We start from the raw sequence: 17,235 nt of genomic DNA, 5'->3' as shown, positions 1-17,235 counted from the left end.
TCTTCTCTTCTCTTCTCTTCTCTTCTCTTCTCTTCTCTTCTCTTCTCCTCCTCTCTTTCTGAAGTTATAATGAGTAGTGTATTCCACTTTTTTTTTAATAGCTATAAGTGTACATCTAAAATATGCACCAAAGGAATCTGTTACAGCCTCTGCTGTTACGATGGGAGAATGCTTTGCACCCAATTATGTTAAAAATCAACCATATATGTATGCTGTCACATCTTCAGTAATCCTTATATTTTTATCGAGTACAAATATTAATTGCATAGTATGCAGTGAAGTGATTAACATCAATGTAATTTATCATCTGGAGGTTTCTTAAAATGAATAAATGAGTTGTTTTGTTCAGTGAGGTGTTGACCTCTTCAGAAACTTTGATTTAAAGCTTTCTTTTTTTTTTTTCTCCCCCTCTCCTTTTTAGAAATATGAAAAGCACCACAATCAGCCAAGTGTTCAGTTATTTGATTTTCTGGGGCATTAGCCACTCTTGTTTGTGACATTTCCCAGTTGGGTGCTCGTTTGCAAGCTCATTAATAAGGTTTTCTCAGAGGAGTGTTGTTGGGAATGAAAAGCACGCAGCACAGCCTGGACGTTGTGCTTTGGAAGTATTCAGCAGGAGCATGCAGCTAAATATTGGGCATAGGGATGTTTTAGGTACAACTTCCTGTTCCCCTGGGTATGCCTGAGCATGGAGTTCAGTTGGGGTGCAGTCCCTAAGAGCCAAGTCCTGGCCACTGATGTTAGAGGTGACTCTGCCCCCACCAAAGTGAGGTGAAAGCCCTGGTTTGCCAGGTCTGTGCTCTCTCTAACTTCATTCTTGATAAGCAAATCTGCTTGATGTTGGATTGAGGCGACAGTTCATCTCTACCTGTGTATGGCTGTCAACATCTCTGACTTGTTTTAATACTGAAAGATGTATTCCTGCTGAACGTTCCCTAGCGTGTGAGCACTGTGAGATACAGAAACTGCCAGGAGACCGATTCTGAGAATGGTTTATTACTGCTATTTCTATAGACAATGCAGCTTGTTGGTTTGGGACACAGAACAAAGCAGAGCTGAGGATCTCTGAAAAATAACCATCTTTCTTCAGATGGCCACTAGAGTGTATTCTGGGTGATTTTGAAGCCAGAATTACCTAAAGTGGGCAAAAACTCTGCTTGACCTGCAGGATCCATCTCCTGAGAACACCATCTGTCATCATTTCTGCAAAGAGGCGCACTTGGAGAATTAATTCAGTAATCACCAAATGGATTTTAAAACTTGGATTCGCTGCCTAATTTTACAGTGCAGGCAAGAGAATTTTCAGCTGAATCATTGAAAGAATCCATTTTGTAATTTTCTCAGTTGGCAAACAGTCTGGTGATACGAAACCCGTCCTTGTCTGCCACGGAGGAGCTGACCATTATTGTCACATCATTACTTAATGATGTACGTGTTCAGCTGCAATTTGGTGATGGTGTGGGCCGGGGAGGGTTGGCTGCTTTGTCACTCTTGGTGGTTGGTGAGCACTGGGAGTCGGCTGAGTTCAGAGAAACGTCCCTCCTGCTGAAGAAATGTTTTCCAGAATGTTTTAACTGTGGTATTAATGACTGTTTCAGTGCAGTTTTTTTGTGCTTAGAGTGGACAGATTGCTGCGTCGTAGGAGCCGTATCACTCTGAGATTGCTGGAGGACCAGGAGCTGCTGGAGTGTGATGATTCAACTCGGAGATGACTGGCACGGCCCCAGAGAACATCCACCTCAAGTGTGATGTCGTTTATGTTTTGCAGCTCGTAGCAGTGGAATTACTGGGTGCAGCCACACACTTAAATTTACTGCACACGTTTTCCTCGTTAAGAGTATTCTGAATGTGTTTCATGGGGGAGACATGAGGGCAAGAGCATAACCATCATTCACCTGCCTCCTTGCATTTCCCAAGTAAACCATCCTTTTATTTCAGGTCATATTTCCATGTAGGAGTCACATCTAATATGCATTAGCATCCTTGTGGGCTGCAGTGTGTGGGAATTGAACCACAGGCTTGGCAGTTGGAGAAACCCATGCTGTTACCATGCAGCACTTACTGCCTGCAGAGGGGTGTGCTGCCTCCTGTCATGCTGCCGTTGGGTTTAGTCCTCTTACAAACAAGATAAATGTTCTCAGCAAAACTTGGCTGCCTTCCTCCAGTTGGTAACGTTACGCTGAAGGCACTAATAGAATCAAAGAGTCATTGAGGTTGGAAAAGACCTCTAAGATCAGCTAACCTTCCACCTACTACCAATCTTGCCCACTAGCCATGTCCCTCAGTGCTGTATCTCCATGTTTCTTGAAATGACGTACCTGTTGACTGGAGGAGCCCTGAGGGAATGGCACAAAGCCCTGATGTCCCAGAGCCACCCAGCAGAGCTAGTGTTGGGCTGTGCTGGGATCAGGCTGTCCCAATCAGTCCGGTGTCACTTCCTGAGACGACGAGCTCGTTTCTGTCTTTGAGATCATAGGTCTGCCTGATGAAAGTAAATGGGTAGAAATAATGGGCTTAGGTTTTTGTAAGACACTGAACTCTATATTACATGATATCCTGACTGATTAATGAGATCTAAGCATAATCGATGGAGCGCACATTTAAGTGGATTAAGAAATCACTAACTGGCAGATCTCAAAGAATAGTCATTAGGGAGTAATCAGCAAGTGATGGTATTTTTAGAGTAAATGCACTGGCCTGGGTGCTTAGCCTGATGCTCTTCAGTGCTCCCATGACTCATTTAGAAGTTCTTTAAAAAAAAATAATAATCAAAAAAATCGCTGTTAATAATCTTTGCTGATGGCACAAAACTGCCTAACAGTTAAGAAGAGTCAAGGCGTATGCAGAATGACTTGAGGGTCTGGGTAATTTCTGAACCACAGTGTTTTAAAACTCTGGAAAGTGGGTGCAGCCCATATCCCTTCTTCACAGAAGTGGAACTGCATCTTGGCAAATGGAATGGTTGGAATGCTGCAGCAGAAGCTTTCTGTAGAGAAACCAACGCTTCCCTGTGTGCGTGAGGCAAGGAGCTGGAGCTGAGGTGATGGTTTTTCTCTACTAGTGCTAGTGTATCCAATCCTGGAGTCTTGCACACATCCTGGTGTGTAGACTTCATAGAAATCCTGCTGGAAGATTGGATCAGTTGTGGAGGAACTTGACAGGCATGGGCGATACACGCAGGAAGAGCCTTAGTCCAACTCCACCATGAGGGACTGATAGCACAAGAGCTATGGGTACAGGTACATATAACGTGAGTACAGGTTGCATATTAGGAAGAATTTCTTCTCTCAAACAGCAGTTGAGCATTGGTACAGGCTGCGCAGGGAGGTGGTGGAATTCACCATCTCTGGAGGCGTTCAAGGAAAGGACAGATGAAGCACATAGGGACGTGATTTAATGGGCAGTATTGGTGGATGGGTAGACTTGATGATCTTAGAGGTCTTTTCCATCCTTAATGATTCTATGATTGCATTATTTTTCCTTTCCTGATTGCTTTCAGGAGTGTGGGAGGCTGAGAGTTTTGGCCTCATGCATGCCATAATTGACAGGCCAGGCAAGGAGCAGAGCTTGCTGTCGCCTCTCTGAAGGCTGCTTTTCAGTTGTCTTTGAGGCACACAATGCGTGTGTTGTAAAAGAAATCTCATCAAATGCAGAATGGTTTTGTAATAAGTTTTTCAAATTGGTTGCTGCTACAGTGTAACCTTTAGACTACTGGTATTTAACCTTGTATATCACTCGTAGGTTTTGAATGAATTTAGCTTAATAAAGGTGCCTTATTAAATTACTAGGGTTTCTTTTTTTTTTTAAGTCACTAGAAATAGGCATACTAGGAAATAGCTTGAGGTTGTTTCATCTAATTGGCTGCCAGTGGAGTGTATTGTGGCTCAGAAGCATAGATGCAAGCATTTATTTTTATGCAGTAATCAGGCAACGTGATGTTATGAAGTTCCAAGTTGAGGATATCAGGCATTGGAATGCACTTGGTAGTAAAATTTCTTCTGCTGTTGCTTATGCCCTGGACTTCCATCTGAGATGGTCATTGCCCCACGTTGTACTACCATAGATGTCACTACTGGAACTTGGCCTTTTTAATGAAGTGGTTAATAGGTGGCAAACCATTGGTACAGACCTTGAAAAACATCATGCTGGTGTTGGTTGCTAAATGCCACAATTCCAGGTAGGATCTGAGCTCAGGATCTGGCATTTTAGACAGCTTTACTTAAGAATCCATAATCTGAAAAAGAAAGGTACCGACTTCAACTGAGCAGCAAAATTAAAGATTATTTATGTCCTTAAAAAAAAGAAGAAAAAAGAAAAAAGACAGTCTGCCCCAAATTCTTGGTCAAAGCAGGTGGAATTTTCCCTGTGTACTACGTGCCTAATTGAAATGTCAGTTCTCTGGAGTGACCAGCCATCTTTCAGCATTTTGAAGCACTTCCCATTTCCATAAGTGCCTTCTGTAATTACTTGCTTGTTGATGAGTCCTGGTTAGAAGAGACAATCACTGTGATAACTCTATTGGGAACGTTGTTGTCTTCTCAAGTGCAACTGTGTGTTAATGAAGTCCGGATTTATACTGTGTGTGTGACATAGAATCACAGGATGGTTTGGGTGGAAGGGAGCTGAAGGCCGCCTGGTGCCGCTCCCTGCAGCGCACAGGGACACCCACAGCTCAGCAGTGCTCACAGCCCCGTCCAGCCTGACCTTGGCTGTCTGCAGGGACGGGGCACCACCGCCTCTCTGGGCAACCTGTGCCAGCGCCTCACCGCCCTCACTGCCAAACCTTCTTCCTCAGCTCCAGCCTCAAACTCTCCTCCCCATCCCTACAGTGTGCAAATCCAAGTGGTGTAGATTCACTTTGCTTCTTTCATTTGAGTAATGGAGGCTGTGGGGTGAGAAGCTGGAATGGAAGGGCTCGGCTCTTGTAGTTTTGGGAGAGCCTACTTAGTTTGCAGTTCATTCTCAGTACAACGAGCCTTCAGTGTATTCCTCTTGATTGCCATAAGTAATTGACAGCTGTTAAGCATCTCATTAGAAATAGGGAAATTTGTCTCATTGGAGCAGCAGAAGAGGCCATGCAAGATGGCCTCCATTTTCCCCTGTAAACAGGGCTCAGAAGCTTTTCTCCTCTTTCATAGAATCATGATGGTTGGGAAAGACCTCTAAGAGCATCTCATCCAACCAGCCTTGTTCTGGCATTAGCCCTTAGTTACCTTAGCATCACCCACTGGGGGTCAGCTTGTGTTTAAGGCATCCTTCAGCCTCGTGTTTCCACTGGAGCTGGGACTCTGCAGCTCACACACATCCGTGACACCGTAACCCGTGTGCAGACACTGCTTGGTTTCGTGGCCACAGGAAGCGTCTGTAATGGGATTCGTTTGTAAAATGTTTGTGGTGCATCGTCTCAGGAGAGGATTTACTGGTGTAGCTTATTCCATTACTGAAAATTAGGGGAGTTTAAATTGGTCAAATCCTGACTTGCATTTTTTTTTCCTAATCTCTGTTATTCCATAGGAAGCACGTTAATGAGTTAAACACAATTAATAAAATACAGCAAGCTGATAGTTTTGGTAGCAGTGAACTCTCAAAGGAAAGAGAAATGTTTGAATTGTTTCAACCTTTATGCATACTGATCTATTTTTTGCCTTCCTTCATTTCTTACAGTTGAGTAAATTCCTGAAAGATACACACGGCCTAATGGCATCTGTAGCACTGATAACATTGATAGCAGTTTAGCTACAGCTCAGATTGCATTCTTAATCTGCTTTTCAGTTATAGGAGGCAATGAATTTTTTAATCACGGGCTCCGGTGTGTTGTGGTTGTTTTTGTGGGTTTTATTTTTCCTGCAGGGTTTTGCTACAGCGTGTTTGAGCTGGCTGCCTCACTGTGAATGCTTTAATTCTCTGTGTTTATTTTAGGATTTAGAAGAGCTTCATTTCGACTAACGAAAATCTTGGGTTGTTCAAACAAAAGCAGCGGTGGCTGTGATGCCTTTTTGTGTTTCTAACAAGCATCTCTTGTAAAGCCCCGACGTATTAATATGCGTGGACACAAGGTGTTGTCATACAGTAATATATGATACACGATAAAACATATCAATTCCGAGCACCGCAGATATCACCGGTTTCACCTTAGCATGAAGGCAAATGAGTTCCTTTTAGCTTGAGTGAGTTCAGAGATAAACTCTGGTGCAGCAAAATGCCTTTCCTGGGGAACGGTGGTGCTCAAGTCAGTGCAGATCTCCTATCTGCTCACGTTTCCCATTGCTCATCACTCCGTCTTGAAGCAAATAGCAAGTTCACGTTCTGATTAGACGAGTGGCATAAAGGGGGCCAAAAGGAGCAGTGGTGATGACTGTCTTTTGGTGTTGGGTGCGTAGAAATGGGATTCTGTCTGACGAGGAAATTTATGAAATGATGTTTTTGTCACGCAGATAAGCCTCAAGTGCGGGTTTCTCAGAATTACCCAGTGCAAGGCCTCACGAGAGAAGGGGAGCCGCTCGAACTGACGTGCGCAGCTTTTGGAAAACCACAGTAAGTTGGGAACTGCCCAAGGATGCACCAGGCAATGATGGAGCTGTGCCCCAGAAACATGCTGGGCTTTTTCGGCCTCCTTTGCTCTTGCAGAAATTGAATACGCCATTCTCTGCTGCGAAGACGATGCAACAGAATGGAAGAGTGGAGAGATCCTTTCTGCACCAGCATTCGTGCTGCCCAGTCATAGGTTCCCAGAATGGTTTGGGTTGGAAGGGAGCTGAAGGCCGCCTGGTGCCGCTCCCTGCAGCGCACAGGGACACCCACAGCTCAGCAGTGCTCACAGCCCCGTCCAGCCTGACCTTGGCTGTCTGCAGGGACGGGGCACCACCGCCTCTCTGGACAACTTCTCCCACAGATCTAAATTAATTCAAATGAAGACATCTATTTTGATTTGCATTTATTCCTATGTATATATATATATAAAAGAGACTGAGGAACTCTTGCTGTTAGAGCTCCCAGGAGAGGAGCAAGCCCTCTGGTGCAGAAAGGACAGGCAGTAGCACAGGTACTGTGCAGCCATACATCTCTTCCCCAGGGAATGGCGTAGGTGGCAATTGGTTGCAATTAATCTGCAAAAGCAAGGTCAGTGGCCTGTGTGTTGAATCCTAATAAGGTGCAAGTATGCAGAAGTATGAATGGCCCAAAGAATTGAGCACTTGTAAAAGTGGAATGGATCTGTAAGGTAAGGCAATCTGTCTTTCTGTTTGTATTGACTATATGATAATTCTCGATTTTTGGTGACCTGTGTTGTTTCTATGAAATGCAAGTTTTATCTTTTCTCCTTCTGCCATGCCCTTGAGGCTTTCTTATATTGTTTAAGAGATTTATGCATCAGGAAATTCCTGACGAGGGAGGGTACATTTTTTTCCACACTTCCATTGTTGTTCTAATTTCAATTTCGTTGACTTTTTTTGTTTGTTGTTTTTAATACTTCCTCTTCCACTTGGATTTATGGCTGTCAAGTATTTACTATCCTTTTTTATTTTCATCATGTCCATGAGATTTCTGCAAACATCCCTGAAATCTGTCAGCGTCTCCTTGGTAGCGTGCCCAGAACTGAAGAGTACTGCAGGTGTAGTCTAACTTGAAGTCATCCAGTTTGACAGTTCTGCTTCTGTGGGCAGGGACAGGAAGGGTCTATGCAGCTCAGAAGCAAGAAGGCTTGTGATACTGTCATCCTCCACAGTAGTCTCCTACCTCACCTAGGTGATTTTGTTTATTCCTCCTTCCCTGTACTTTAGAGGCTGGCACATCCCCCTATTCCCCGTTCAGAATCTGTCAAAGCCCCCTTGCATTTCTCCTCTCATGGGTAACAGCAGTTCCTCCCATTTGCTATCATCTGGGAATTTGATGAATAGGCTTCCTTACTTTTTTTTTGTTTGTTTTTTTTTTTGTTTTTCAGGCTATGAATAAGGCATACACACATTAACTAAGACAGACACCTCTCCCAGGCGCTATGCCACTTAATGTTATGGTGATGCTAGTAATGTGCTAGGAATTTACTTATGTAGTCATTTCACCCGTGTCTCTCGAAGCATAAGAAAATATACAGTAAAAAAATACTGTGTTTAGCTCTTTGCAGCAGTTTAGGATGAACAGAGATGTTTCTTCAGTTAGACAAAAGCATTTCTCTGCAATATTTTGCATCATGAACATTAGGCTAGCGGGGAAGCTCAGGGAAAAACAAAGCCAGAATGTAGAAATTTCTCTTTTATTATTGCCCAAGATAAGACAGTCAGAAGGAAAAACACAAGAAAACTCAATGACAAAAGTAGGAAGATGGTGAAACTGTCACTTCTAGGATATTCAGTTCTTAGAGAAACAGGCTGCTGTGTAGCACATACAGCGTGTGACGCCTTGGGGCTCCAAAATTGCTGATAGCTCTTGGAAAATGGTAGCTAGGAGCATCAGAAACCTTTCCCCTAACACTGAGGTAGAACTGCAGCTACAGCTCTCATGAGAGCTGCTGTTGCACGGTTATGGGTGTATTAGTGGTGTGCTCTGCAGTGAGTGCCCATCCTGCCACGGGTGGCAGTTGTAGGACCATAGAAGGGCTTAGGCTGGAGGGGGACTTTATCATTTTTGTTCCAAGCCCCAGCCATGGGCAGGCTTGCTACCCACTGAATCAGGCTGCCCAGAGCCCCATCTACTCTGGCCTTGAGTGCCTCCAGGGATGGAGCAAAGCAAGGAAGAGCACGCCAAGCCTTTGTCTGAAATCAGATGTCAGTTTTCTACGAGGCAGCTGAGAACCGAAGGGTTTTATTGAATTTTGCAGCCATTCCAGTCGAGTGGCTGGGATGCTGAGAGTTGAAGAGCTTTGACTTCACTACAGCAGTCTGCCATAAGCCTGAGCTCTTTTGGTACCTTCAACAGCACTAGCTCCCAGCAAAATACAACCTGCAGACTTTGCTTTTGGAAATAGGCAGTCTGAAGAATGTGTTATTGTTTAAACCTCCCCTTATTCAGAGCTCAGTGTTTAGTCATTCTGAAAGCTTCTCTATGTTTTTCTTGCTGGTATGGGCTGTCTCTGAGGAGTAGCTGATCTGCCCTTACTGCTGTTCAAAGATTTTCATAGTAATAATAATAATAATAATAACAACTCCCCAGGCCCTGCAGCATTTGTTTTCCTTACTGGCTTTACCAGCTCTAACAAAACATGCTAATTTCATTCCCTAAATTATCCAAACGTGATGCTCATTTTGGTTCCATTAAGTAAAAGGATGCAGGAAGCAGGCTGCCAATGGGAGAAGCAGAACTGGGGAGAGAAGAAAGGTGCTCCTGTTTGCTAGCAGCTAAAATGCTATCACTGAGCAGCAGAGCCAAAATTGAAGTAAATAAGTCTATCACGTCTCTTTGTGAAATGGTTCAAACTTGATGCAAATGTACTTGTTCTGTCACATGTCCAGATCTGCACTCAGCACCCTATGGATGCACATGTAGTCCATAGGCCTCAAAGATTTCAGATGTACTGATTAAGCGAATGATTAACCACTAATGAACTTTCTTCCTGCTTGCATTAGTGTCTTCAGAAAATTTAAGGTCTGGATACAGTTTCCTGTGGGGTTAATATAAATTTAAATTGAGGAAGCCCGACAGCATCTGGGCTTGAGTAGTGCAAAAAAGCATGTGTTATTTCTTTACAGTTTTTCTTGGTTTTGGGCTTTCTGTCTGTGGATGAACTATTGAAGATGCCATCTTTACCATAGGAAAATAGTAATGTGCTTATTTCTTTTTCTCCCTCCTCTGTAGGCCTACGGACATGAGGTGGTTAAGAGTAGATGATGAGATGCCTCAACACGTTGTAGTGTCTGGTTCAAACCTTCTCATTAGTAACCTAAACAAAACAGATAATGGTACATACCGCTGTGAGGCTTCAAACGCGGTGGGGAAATCACATGCGGATTACATGCTGTTTGTATACGGTACGTGAGAACAACCACCGTTCTTCTAGACTCATTTACACGTAATTGCAACATGCTGCTCTCGGAAAGCTTTGAAAGAAGTTAACTTTTTTTTTTTGCTTCCTGGAAGGATGACAGATAGCTCCCAACACACCTACCAGATACCGGGGTGGGCTAGGGGCTGGAAAAGCATTTCTTTTGCTTCTGTGACTCTCGGTGTTGTGCGTCAGGTGCAGAGCCATTCGCTTCCTTTCCCTGGAGCTGTTGTTGGGGGCTCACCGAGGCACGTGCTGTCAGATGAGGCCTGAAACAAAGCTGGAACAGAGGCATGGGGAGAACTGGGAAGTTCTCTAGCCTGGCAGGACTTCTCCGATGATTCCTTTTTCCTTTTTGTAATACCTTTTTTCAGTGTCTTCAGGGTTGGTTTTTTCCCCCAGTCTTTTATTAGCGAGTTAAATGACTGAAGAGTCAGCCAGCATCCCCCAGTAATTGCAAACCAGTAAATAAATGGGAGGAATGAGATGTCCTAAGCCTATCCGTGGCTGCTGAGCAGACACTAAAACATGTCTCAGCCTCTCTTTAAAGTGCTATTAAGTACCTACTTTAATTCCTCAGTTCCTCTACATTATTTTGCCATTGCTCTAAACCTTGTTGTACTCCTGTCACGAGGTGTTGCATATAATGGAGATTCAGAGGCACTCGAAGAGTGATCCCCTACTTTAATTACAAAGAATTCCCCTGGGCTGCATATGTGAACCTTAGCTGTTAGAGTGGTTACTGAATGGTGGAGCTGAGCTTGTGGTGGGTATTGCCTGATATTCGGATGGGACAGTAACATGCTTTGGTTTGAAGTTCATGCTGTGCAACAGCTTCTGGAAGCTCTGCAGCCTAAATTCTCTTGTATTCTCTCTGATGCCAGTAATTAGTGCGGAACCCAGCATCACCACTGGCATGGGACCAGTTGTAGGTCCAGTTTTAGAAACCTGCCCAGAGATCGAAGCCTATATCAAAGCTAATAGCTCTGTGCTGAAATTGAACTCCTATACTCCAGCATGCAGGTAGTTTTCTGGTGTCTGTAGCTCTGAAAGACTCCAGTGTGCAGTGCTTCCCCTCTCTGAGAGTTAAGTTCCAAATAACAGTAAAGATGGTGCCGTTCCCAGGGGGCATTAACTTGTGGACTGCAGAGTTCAGCTATCCATCAGATGCTGTAGCACGTAGGAAGGCTTCTCGTGGTTTGTCAGGAACTTACAGCCAAGTAATGGTTTCTCATCCCACCACATCCTGTTGCTGTATGTTTGGCTGTGCCCCGCTACGACTCAGCACCCTAGACAACATAAAGAACTCCTTCAGCCCTGACTTTAGATGGGAGAAATCCAGAGCTGCTGTTGTAACGGAAGTGATTGGGCTGTGATCATCATCTGAAGCCCTCTAGCATAGAACCTTAAGGAAACCAAAAGGAATCCAGTATTGCTGTGGTGAGCTTGGAGAGGAGCTGCTGGTCTCCCTCCACGTGTCAATGGAAAGCATGCACTTCTCCAGACTTTGCTGCATTTGGCACCTCTCCCCCCTGGAAGACAGTGAATAATATATAGGCTATGGAGTCTGTATACCTCTGTTGGAGTAGTGTGAAAGCCAGCAGGAAGATGTGCTCACTGCTTGCCCCCTGGGACTCAGCCCCCAGCTCCCATCCCCTTTGTGGGGGATGCACTCCAGGACAGGTAGGGCTGATTTAGTCTCCACACCAAACGAACGCACCTACATTTCAATGGTATCAAGTGCAAATGATCGCCAGCAGCCTGGGCTTGCAAAAGAGCGGCTGCTGATCAGTGCTTTGCACACCTTCCTCTGTTGCACACGTGGTGTAAGGATATCTAATTGCATTGACACACATTCCTTTCACGCTTTTCCTCCCTATGGGCAGCTGCATCTTCTAGAAGCTTCTGGCACAATTAGCACACAATCATTTCTTGCATTTATTAAGGGAGAGCCTGCCACACAGCATCGTCCCAAGTGCAGTTTGGGAGATGAGCTGGGTTCAGCCACCGCTGCTGGCTTGCTGGAAGGGCAGGGTGATTCTTCCCTCAATCCTATGGAGACGTGACAGCATCTTGGGCAGAAGAGTGAGAAGGTTCTCCAGCGTAAGCATAGGGACTGGGTGACTTGGAACGTAGGAGCAGGACAAAATGGTTCTCAGCATATATGGCCAATGTCTTTAGCTGTCTCCACACTGGAGTGAATTCCAAGGTAATGTCTCTTAACTTTCAGGAAGTTGTGCAGAATACAATAAAGGTGCAGCACATAATTAAAGTTCAGATGTATTAATTAGGGAATCTGAGAGCTTTCTTGGAGATAAAAGAGTAGCAGATGTGTTAGTGATGGAAAGCTGACGTGCTATAGAGAAAACCTAAAATCAAAAGCCTATGAAATGTTTCATGCTCTATTATTGCGGAACGAATCCGTAGTTCAAAGTCTTCCCAACTACTTAGCACATTCAGTTTGATCATCTGGGCATTGATACATATTTTTTTCTTTCACATCTTCTCATATCTTCCTCCTCCTGCCCAATAGTTTTGATGAGGATGTGCCCACGTACGTAATATAACTATGGGAAGAGCGGCAGCATTTGATTCTGAGCAGGTCAAGTGTCTGTGAGAAGTGGTTATTAGTTACAAAGAGAAGCATTTCCGTATCTGTGTTTCTCATTAACAGTGCGCTACGAGCCAAAACAAGAGTGTTAAAATAAAACTGTCAGAGAAATACTGACATTTTTATGAAAAGATCTCGGTGAAATGGATATTCAGTAATGATGTTTTCATTTCTTTGTATTTATTACTATCTTTGAAGTAGTTTTTAACATCCTGCTGACGTGTATTCATAGAGGAAGAATAGAGTGAAGTTAACAGCCCTGGAAAAAAAAGTGAGATATATTCGTGTGCTGTTGATATTTAGTCTGTTAAGCACAGCAGGGCCCCTCACACAAACCTCCCACCTGGATTTCAGATGTATATGTAGACAAACAACAAAGCACCACTGTGTCTTTCTTTGTACATGTAAACTGTTCTTTTTTGTTGTGGAAAGTGTGCAGTTTATTTTTCTTACAGCTTTCCCATTCCATTTTTTCTCTCTCTCTCATTGACTAATTTATGCTGGGTTTTATTTGTTTTTTGTTTTTTGTTTTATTTTGTTGAGCGTTGTAAGAGGCAAAAAGGGGGAGAGTTTCTGGGCCAGGTTCTCCATCTGGACTGTCCACACGTAGCTCCCTCGATGGGGATCGAGCTGGAGGTGACGTCCAGCTGCTGAGGATCTGGCCCTTGGCCTTTAAAGCCAGCTGGAAGTTCCCCACCTGGTTTTAGAGGAGGAAGGGCACCCAAGAGCCATGCTGCTTCTTAGCGTCCTTGTTTTTTCTCTGATCATTATTGATCGCTGTTGTGTTCTGCTTGTTTTTTCTTAATTTGCTTTTTTATTATTTTCCTTTTTATATTTTATCCAGATCCCCCCACAACTATCCCTCCTCCCACAACAACCACCACCACTACCACCACCATCCCTACCACCATCACAGGTATGGTACCTTCATAACCATTGGAAATGTCCTGAATGTTTATTGTCTTTTATGTATGTAAGCAGAGCTTGAAGCCTGGGGAAAAACAACAAACCAATCACTTGATTTCCATTTTATTTTTTTTTTTCTCAAATGCACCCACTGTGTGAGTCCTAATCTGGCAGTTGAAGAAGTTGGGGCATCTTGACTGCAGGTGTTTCTGAAGCATGGAAATTGCCATGTCAGAAAGAGCTTTTGATTCAGTTACTGGTGGCTCATACTGGGTACTTCCAAATGCAGGATGTAAACAGCCTTAGAACTAGGTTTGTACTTGGAATCGTTTTACCCTCTACCCCATCAGTACCAATTTCTGAGCACTTAATTACTTGGAAGCGTAAAGTATGGTCTTGAGTGATTTAATTCACCTAATGTGACTGGAGATGCTTTCTGTCATGCATCGGTGTTTCGTCTATTTCTGTATTAAGCTGCGTTCCTCGCTCTCCCACAAAAAATGAATCCCACCAGGCATTTTTTATTGAGTCAAAAAGTCTCTGTCGGAGCCTTTTTGAGGAGCTGGCTTTAAGAACGTTGAGTTTTTTGCCTGTCTGGTAAGAAAAGATGAACAAAACCAACCAGCTGATCACCAAACCCCTCTATTTTACACACATCCATCATTCTTCCTCACTAGACCCGATTCTCTCCACCCATAACCAAAGCCCTTTCTTATTTTGCTGCATTCATTCGCATCGCCATTTTTGTTTTCCCTGATGTTTTCTATTTCAACTGCTGCTTTTGCTTTTGCTTTTTTATTTATTTGTTTCTTGAGGTAGAAGTGACAAGCAGAAGGTGAGAATGGGCCGTTGAGTAGCGAATGGCATAACATTTATTGTTGCTGTAAACCCTTTGTAAATACCTTCGCATTTATCTGCTTTGATGACTTTGACTCTAACAGTGCTGTTCAGGGCAACTTGTGGCTTTTTTTCCTTCCTGAGGTTTTTACAACCAAATCAGGCTCCACTAGCATGGACAAGCAAGTCTTCCAATGTGCCTTAATACGCGCTGTCTGTGCGCTGTCTTTCATATGTCATTGTGTTGTCTGGACTTTGCCATTTTCTGTCTTCCTCTTTCCAGGTGGTTATTAATAATCCCAAACTCCAGCACCCAGGGTTCGGATGCTTGAGGACGCTTCCCCATTTTATGATGTAGTCACTTTATTTCAGTTCTCTGTTTTAAATCTCTTAACCAATTTTCGTTTCAGAATAGGCTTCAAACTTTATTATTTCAAAGTCTCCCTAAAAGCCCTTTGCAGAGAAAACTTGGTCCAGTGTGTCTCAGTGCAAACCAACATGCGTTCAGTTTTCTTTTGTTTTGCAGTAATTTGTGAATTATAGAAGGCTAAAAGGAAGAATCTGTCCTGATGCTTGATTGACCCCATTATGTTTATGTCAGTGCCTGCTAATATTAACCATTGTCCTTTTCCCTGGAACTGAATTACAGTCAGCCTGTCATTTCAGGGATCACCTGAGGACTGTAACAGTGCATGCCAACCTCACCTGCAATTTCAAACTCCGTAGCAGTGGTTGTTAATAATAAACAGCAGTGTTGTTGCTTGCTCTTCTGCTGTAATCACTGCCTTAAAATGTGAGGAAATTCCGTTTTCTCTTTGAATAATTCTCACTCTTTCTTCTCTAGCCTGCTTCCCCATCTAATGTTTCTCATCCAGCATTCAAACCTTAGCCCTCCTAACATAAACTGAGCTCGCGGTCCTTCTTCAGACATGTGAGGATCACGGGATTCCCTCAGCCCTTGAGGAGCTGCCAGCATGTTGCTCCCCTGTGCTGGGGGGGTGAGTTGTCATCACCTCACATCTCCCAGCCATCAGACAACCTGGACATGTGCCTCCACGGAGGCTGAAGCCTCTCTAACCCTGTCGAGCTTAGCAGCGTGGGTTCTGGTTCCCAAAAAGAATTGGCTCCATGTTAACCACGGTCTTTCAGGAAGCGAGGGCCTTCGGATGTGACATTTCCCAACTGTTCCTCCTGGGTTACTTTCCACCAGAACAATTTCCCCAAACCCACTCAGCACTACGCCTTCTGAGGTTGTTGTGCTGTAAGGAAGTGTGACTCAATGGAGCAGTGCTGCGGTGTGTGCTAGGGCTCATTGGCTGCCAGTGCTTCGTTTCCTTCGCAAGCAGAATTGTGGAAGTACTGTGGTGTCAGGAGCACGACTGTCCTATGCTTTGCTCACATCCTTATTTTCAATGCTGGAGAATGTACCAGTTTGCTGTCCTCCTGCTTACAAAACCCGGACAGGTTTCCATTGCCTCTTTGATGCCTTTCTGTACTGGTTTTGAGCTACTGTCCATGTCCCTGTCCTTTGCAGGGGAGTTGGAGTAGATGACCTCTTAAGTCCCTTCCAACTCAAAAGATTCTACGATTCTATGCTGAGGATGCTAGAAATGTAACGAAAATGCAATATAGTCCACTGATACCAACAGTTCTTCCTAACAAGAATCATAGAATCCCCAAAGTTGGAAAGGACCCCTGAGATCATCCAGCCCAACCATCCACCTAACACCAATATTTCCCACTAACCATATCCCTTAGTACCACATCTACACGTTTCTTGATGAAACTGATAAGAGAGATTTCTGTATTATTTCTGACGTAGAACCTTCCTGATGTGGATCTTCGTGTGTTCTGCCCACATGGGTTGCTTTTCTCACAAAGAAGAGCTAAGGTTTGGCCTCACTTCTTTGTGCATAAACGTGCATATGTATGTTTTCTGTATGTGTGTTAACCAGGTGGCGTGTCTGTGTGTGCACCCCAGGAAAGTAAGTGATCCCAGACTTCTGCCTCTTCGTTAGTCCAGAACCAGGCAGTAGGAAACCACGGAAATGAACTTTCTGCATTTGAACAATGATTTTTGGGGGGAAAAAAAAAATAAATCAGGTCAAATTAACATAATCTTTAGAATTACATAGCATAGCAGTGTTGAAACACTTTTTAAAGCCTCAAGAGACAATTGATAACTTAATTCCCATCATCACCAAAATGTCGAAAGATTCGTCCGCTGTGGCATAATGGCTTTGTTAGCAGGAAGGAACGTGTCTGGTTTCCACCTGCAGGCAATAGGTGCAAGCAGTCTTCCAGCCAAGCTGGCAGCATTTCCTTAGGGAGAGGAGGATTTCCAATCTGTTCTTTTTCACCGTTTTCCCCTTATTTCTGGTATATTTCTGGCCTAGCCTGTGTCCCCTGAAACCACAGAGTACAAAGAGTTTTTTGGTCTAATCAAAACGGAAAAGAGGGAGGCAGGGGGTGGAAGAAGAGAGGCCTTTCTGCATCCAAAGCTCGTGTTTGTAGGCGAGCTGCCCACAGAATGTTTTCATGGAGTTATCCTTTTGAGTTATTGGAGATAACCTGTTCTGGGTTCATTTTTCCCTGCTGAAGCTATCTAACAGAACAATCTCAAAGGGCTGCATTTGCTACTCCGCATGCATGGTAAGTTACTCATTTTGAGCAGCTTCCAACGACAGGCATCTTTTGTACTTGCTTACATACAGTATTTCTAGTTGAGCTGTGTTCAGACATGACAGGGAAATGCAATTCTGCCTCAAAGAGTTTATCTTTGAGTGATGATAGACACTGCTCAGCAAATACGAGCCGGAGCAGCAGATACAGCAAATAGGAGAGGACAGGTAATGCAGTATGTAGGTAAGTGGTGTAATGTGGTCATTATTCCCCAGCCCTGGGGTTC

General features: G+C 43.9%; 1 protein-coding gene across 6 annotated transcripts in view; it reads left to right on the top strand.

The window, feature by feature from the left end:
- CADM1 (cell adhesion molecule 1) overlaps positions 1-17,235 on the top strand; it is a 118,577-nt gene that overhangs the window by 77,669 nt on the left and 23,673 nt on the right. For 5 of the 6 annotated variants that reach the window (XM_042832065.1, XM_042832064.1, XM_042832063.1 and 2 more), the window contains exons 6-8: positions 6,435-6,534; positions 9,787-9,959; positions 13,429-13,500. In XM_042832065.1, the coding sequence (XP_042687999.1) occupies positions 6,435-6,534; positions 9,787-9,959; positions 13,429-13,500 (345 nt within the window). The remainder of the gene's footprint in view (positions 1-6,434; positions 6,535-9,786; positions 9,960-13,428; positions 13,501-17,235) is intronic. The other variant, XM_042832066.1, reaches the window with a different exon arrangement.

Source organism: Centrocercus urophasianus, unplaced genomic scaffold (assembly GCF_019232065.1).
Source record: "Centrocercus urophasianus isolate 14NV4802_14NV808 unplaced genomic scaffold, USGS_Curo_1.0 seq_37, whole genome shotgun sequence".
Lineage (NCBI taxonomy): Eukaryota > Metazoa > Chordata > Aves > Galliformes > Phasianidae > Centrocercus > Centrocercus urophasianus.
Note: the sequence above shows the minus strand (reverse complement) of the source record. Positions and strands in the feature narration are given on the sequence as shown.